Source organism: Naegleria gruberi (assembly GCF_000004985.1).
Source record: "Naegleria gruberi genomic scaffold NAEGRscaffold_81, whole genome shotgun sequence".
Taxonomy (NCBI): domain Eukaryota; phylum Heterolobosea; class Eutetramitea; order Acrasida; family Naegleriidae; genus Naegleria; species Naegleria gruberi.
The window spans coordinates 1-1,059 of record NW_003163246.1 but is presented as its reverse complement, the minus strand read 5'-3'; the positions used below and the strand labels follow the sequence as shown (position 1 = coordinate 1,059).

At 32.3% G+C, this 1,059-nt stretch overlaps 1 protein-coding gene across 1 annotated transcript; it reads right to left on the bottom strand.

Moving 5' to 3' along the window:
- Positions 1-211: 211 nt before the first annotated feature.
- On the bottom strand, positions 212-1,059 carry NAEGRDRAFT_54115 (uncharacterized protein; the record flags this gene model as incomplete). Its single annotated transcript, XM_002669461.1, has 2 exons — positions 212-271; positions 731-1,059. Coding segments are annotated over 2 exons (389 nt in total), but the record flags the coding sequence as incomplete, so codon positions are not given.

Here is a 1,059-nt window from a genome sequence, read left to right as displayed (position 1 = left end):
GGTCATTAAGGTTTGAATGAATTAATATGAAAGTCAATACCAATTATTGAAATACTATGATTAATTGATCTATATATGATGCTATAATTGAAAGATTTCAAAATTAATATGATTTGATTATCTTGATATTCATTATTCCCATGATTACACTCCTGACATGTTGAATGATATCAAATTGTCATGAAACTGATACAGTTGTGTTTATTCACCATTAGTAAGGTACTGTATCAATTTCATAATGATCTGTATAGTAGATGTCATTGTCACATCCCTGTAGGTATCAAGTGGATCAGCCATGTAACATGTATAATATGGATGAATGTCAAAATGATATTAATATATTTCATTATCATGTATATATGTATTGGAAGTGAATTGGAGTGGTATATATTTCTACCTTCAATGTTAGAATAGGTCAGTTGACAAGTTGAATAGTAAATATCCTGAAATGATACCAAAGTATTTGAAATTGATATATATTGTTGTTAACATGATTAATAATGTGATATATTGATTTGAATTGAATTTGAAATGTATTCATTGATATCCTAATTGTCTAATCTATTATATGAAATTAACTTATATAAGTCATTATAATGATGTAATATTATGTTATAATATGATTATATATTCAATTTGGAGTATATTGATATATAATATATTGATTTATAATGAGTATTTATTGAGATAATTAATTAAGATGAATAAAAGTCAAAATATTGGGTCTGACCTTAGTCGTGGGTTTGGGTTTGGGTTTGGGTTTGGGTTTGGGTTTGGGTTTGGGTTTGGGTTTGGGTTTGGGTTTGGGTTTGGGTTTGGGTTTGGGTTTGGGTTTGGGTTTGGGTTTGGGTTTGGGTTTGGGTTTGGGTTTGGGTTTGGGTTTGGGTTTGGGTTTGGGTTTGGGTTTGGGTTTGGGTTTGGGTTTGGGTTTGGGTTTGGGTTTGGGTTTGGGTTTGGGTTTGGGTTTGGGTTTGGGTTTGGGTTTGGGTTTGGGTTTGGGTTTGGGTTTGGGTTTGGGTTTGGGTTGGGTTTGGGTTTGGGTTTGGGTTTGGGTTTGAG